The 4,623-nt window shown below is 45.2% G+C and overlaps 1 protein-coding gene across 1 annotated transcript; it reads right to left on the reverse strand.

The window, feature by feature from the left end:
- Nucleotides 1–663: 663 nt before the first annotated feature.
- Nucleotides 664–1,383, reverse strand: LOC137141591 (olfactory receptor 14A16-like). Its single transcript, XM_067530521.1, has one exon. It carries the CDS (start codon nucleotides 1,381–1,383, stop codon nucleotides 664–666), a length of 720 nt encoding a protein of 239 aa, XP_067386622.1.
- Between the last annotated feature and the right edge of the window lie 3,240 nt (nucleotides 1,384–4,623).

The raw sequence follows: 4,623 nt of genomic DNA on the forward strand, positions 1-4,623 counted from the left end.
TTTATTTAGATAAATATATTTTAAAAATGCCTCTTCAAGGCTCTAGATGCTCTAACAAATCATTAATAACATGATCAAATCCCAGCTGCATTAAAATAATCATCTACGCAGGAATGCAGCCATCCTGACACATACAGAAACTCTTTCCCCCTCTTTCATCCTTGTGCAAAGGAAAATTTCAACTCTCTCTGACCAAAGAAAGAAAGATGAAGACAATGCCATCTAATCAAACATACCCCCATAGCAAAACAAATCTGGAAAAGGAAACAAATCAATAAACCAGACAAAACATAGGAAAACGCAAGCAAGCAAACTAAAAAGCCTCTCATACCCCAAGTAGATTTTTTATCCTGAAGTAGGAGAAGAGACAGATACTTCATGAAGTCCACTAGGCACTCCGCTGTAGCTACTGATTTTACATGAAAAGCTCTGTGGTAGCATGATGACAGTGACTGCATACATCTCGAAGATAGACAGATAGATGTGTATGTGGAGAGATAGGTTCTGTTCTGATTTACACTGGCGTAACCCAGTAGTAAGGCCACTCAGTTTGGAGGAGGCAGTCTCGATTTTTACTATTGTATAAACAAGTTTGAACACTATGTTGTTATGAAGACAATTTTCTCCTTGGTTGTTTATAGATCTAAACAATGAATGAAACGGTTAAGGGAAAAAGACGGACATTTCATTCTTGGTGAATAACCTCCAGCCAGTGAGTTTCCCCAGGGCAGCTTTGATCTCCTTGTTCCTCATGCTGTAGATGATGGGGTTCATCACTGGAGGGACCAGTGAACAGAGAACAGCCACCACGAGATCCAGAACCGACGCTGAGCTAGAGGTGGGTTTCAGGTAGGCAATGATGCCAGGGAAAATAAACAAGGAGACCACAGTGAGGTGAGGGAGGCAGGTGGAGAAGGCTTTACACCAGCCCTGCTCAGAGGGGATTCTCAGCACTGTTTTGAAGATTTTTACATATGACATAATTATCAAAACAAAGAAGCACAAGATTAAGCATGCACTCCAGGCAATAGCCACAGTTTCACTGAGATATGATACAGAGCAGGTGAGCTTGAGGAGCTGGGGGATTTCACAGAAGAAATGATCCACCGTGTTGTCTCCACAGAAGGAAAGTGCAAACGTGTTCCCAGTGAGCATTGCAGAATTGAGAATGCCGCTGATCCAGGCACCGGCGGCCATCTGGACACAAGCTCTCCTGTTCATCACAGTCGCATAGTGCAGTGGTTGGCCGATGGCGACGTATCGATCATACGCCATGGCGGTCAGTAAGGCGATATCTGCTGAAGCAAAGAAGACAAAGAGAAAGACTTGGGTGACGTATCCATAATATGAAATGGACTTGTTGTTCAAGAAGGAATTGACCATGGATTTGGTGATCAAGGGCTATGGCTGTGATGAGGAGAAGATTCCCCAATAGGACTGCCAGGTACATCACTAGAAAAAACACAATGTGCAAAATCTGCATTTCCCGAAGATCAGAGAATCCCAGGAGAACGAACTCCGTCACGGTAGTTTTGTTGGACATCGTGTCCTGCTGTGGAGGAAAGGAGAAGGGCCATGGTCAGCATTAGAGAGATGGAGGGCATGGCGCTGATTTCTTCCATAATATCTTATGATGTGAATGTCAAAGTCTTATCGTTCTCTTCACTTCCATTGACTAGTCAGGTGTGTTATCATTCTGGTGCAAATTGCCATAGCTCCCTTAAACTCAATGTGGCGGCATCAGTTTACACCATCTCATAGAATCATAGAAGATTAGGGTTGGAAAGGACCTCAGCTGGTCATCTAGTCCAACCCCTGCTCAAAGCGGGACTAACCCCAACTAAATCATCCCAGCCAGGGCTTTGTCAAGCTGGGCCTTAAAAGCCTCTAAGGATGGAGATTCCACCACCTCCCTAGGTAACGCATTCCAGTGCTGAGGATCTGTCTTAACATATGCCTTGATCAAATGCATTACAAAAGGGGAAATGTTACAAGTCAGACCAAGCAGACCTAGTTGAGAGGGTCCCTCAGTTCTGTCAAGCAAGAGACTTAAAACTTGGGCATGAAACTAAAATACTAAAATGTCAGTACAGCCTGATTCCCACTTTCGGGGAAATACGAGGGACTCACCCAGAGTCCTAAGTGTCAGCTTGTCTGGAATGATTCCTCCCCAAATCTGTATATGGATGACCTGCCCCCTGGTTACAAAATGTTTTATAGCAACAATACCATCTCTCACTAATGATGGATTAGTAGCATCTGTTTGCCCTTCTATGTTGTATCATTTCCATATGTGACTCGATGTCTGTGCTGTATCGATCACTGGCAGTCAGGAGAGTTGGGTTCTCTTCTTGGCCTCGCCTTGGACTCGTTGTGCAACTTCGGGCCAGTCACTTCCCCTCTCCGTGCCTCGGTTTCCCCTCCCCCCTTCTCTGCTTCGTGAGCTATGTGTGGGATGGGCTGTGTCTTACTGTGTGTATGTGCTGCCAACATTTGTACAGCATTTGTGCTCAGCTGGCAGCAGACGGGAGATGATGATAGACCCGGCGGTCTGGATACTCGTCCCATTGATCTCCTGTGGGTATAGCTACACTGCAGCTTGGAGCATCCTTCCCAGCTCCAGTAGGCAGACATGATCTGTCTCTGCTCGAATTAGGCCGGAGATAGCAGCAGCATCAGCTCAGGCTGTACGGTCAAGTATGTACCCCAAGAATTTGGGCAGGTTTGTACACAGGTGACTGGCCCAAGCCACCACCATTGCTACCTCCAGCTACTCTAGGATTTTTAGTCTGCTTGCTCCAGCAGAGCTAACGCGCGTCTGCTTACCCACAGCTGGGACGCACACTCCACACTGCAGGGTAGATGTATCTTTAATGTCTTTGGGCAGAGTCAAGATACAGGCTGTGACGGTCAGCGCTGACCCTGAATTTCAAGGTGCTAGTAGATATAAAACATATTCCAGGGCTTATCAACTCTGCTGTTTTCTCAGTTTTCCCATTCTGCAGCTAATTCTTTCAAACAGAAATAAAAATGGATGTTTGAAATTGTGGTATCATAAGACATCCCCAGCCAGGCAGACAGCTACATTACCTACCAGCGAGAGGTTGTCAGAAAAGTTCTGCTCAAATTGTTTTAAAAGGTAGCGTGGGTTTTCAGTTAAACAAATCTTCCTGGGAATTTTAATCTCTCTCTATCAAAAAACTGAAATCTTTTTTTTTATTGCTGGAGAGGGGGGGATTTGGGATGAAGATTTACAGTTTTTAGCATAAAATAATTGGTTCTCTGTTGCCAAAACACCGGATCTTGGGGACTTTTATGCAAAGTCAAAATTCTCCCCTGAAAAAAATAAATCTGACTGGCTCTACATGTTTGGCTGAATTGAAAGCAAAAGTCTTAAGCAGTTCCAGTTGCAACTCGTATTTCTCTTCTTAAATGCACATTCTATTTTAAGACACTAACATAGTTAATTGAAATCACAAACTTACTGTGGCAGTGTTTCTGGAACTTTTCCCAACTTGTGATGATTTAATCCTCCAATGCTGGGAAACTCTATCTATCCATCCATCCATCCATCCCCATACACCCCATCTATCTATCTATCTTTGTAATATCTAGCAACCATTTCTGTGTCACTTCACTGGATTTCCTCAGGTTCTGGATCTCTGCAATTCCTAGCAGACAAGGATCCATGCCATAAATGGGCTCTCCCTGCTTCCCTCCTAGGGCAGACTAGGCTGAGAGATGAAGGAGAAAATGGGATCAGAGACTGAAAGTCCCTCATATATCTAGAGCTGATCCCGGCTTGGCTTGGGATACAGCCACAGCCTGCTGTGCACCTGCTCTGGGGCTTAATAGCTGAATCTGGTCTCCAGGGCTGTGAGCCCAGCTCTGATCTCACTTCTGGAGCAAACCACCCTGGCAACCTGCCCTAGCTGAGCCCTGACTGCACAGAGGGGGAACAGCACTGATGCTGGATCCCATATGATGTCAGCATCCCTGGAAGGACCCTTGGCTATCAACAAGGCAGGGCTGAGGCACAAAGGGTGTCTCAAGATATTTACCAAATCAAATATATGTTTCTAGCACAGACATCTGACCTCCAATAGCTAAGAGCCTAGTGGCACCAGAATCTCAGCTGGCCTGGAGTAGCCTGTTCCTGCATTAACTGCACAGAGTTACCTCTGGATGAACAGGGATGTTTTTCTCCTGCCTTGCATCAGCAGGTCTTGGGATGCAGACATTAGAGGAAGCTAAACCTCAGGCTGCCCTGGGTTTTTGATGTTGGTCATTAAGAGGTACGCAAAGGCAAAGACTGAAAACCAAGGGTCACGTCCTGAACTGGTGTCAGCTGCTACAGTTCCAACGATTTCAGGCTAGTTATGCAACATGATGACCTGGTCTTTTGATTTCAAGAGAGCGATGTGGATTTTTGCCAGCTGGGGGTCTGATCCAGTACCTAGTTTCAAATCCATATTCTTTGCCTGTCCATTTAAAGTAAAAAGAAGACCAAAAGTTCTTAAGCCATCTGAACTTTCATAGCTCTTTGAGCCGGGTGAATCATTACAAGAGTGTAAGGACTTGTCTACACCTAAAATGCTGTCGCAGTTGCACCTCTGTAGTGCT

This window comes from Emydura macquarii, unplaced genomic scaffold (assembly GCF_026122565.2).
Source record: "Emydura macquarii macquarii isolate MOO-44397 ecotype Brisbane River unplaced genomic scaffold, CSIRO-AGI_Emac_v2 contig_3095, whole genome shotgun sequence".
In the NCBI taxonomy this organism is placed as follows: Eukaryota; Metazoa; Chordata; order Testudines; family Chelidae; genus Emydura; species Emydura macquarii.

Excerpts from the sequence above, each read along its gene's own strand:
- LOC137141591 (XM_067530521.1), bottom strand. The coding sequence starts at position 1,383 with ATGGTCAATTCCTTCTTGAACAACAAGTCCATTTCATATTATGGATAC.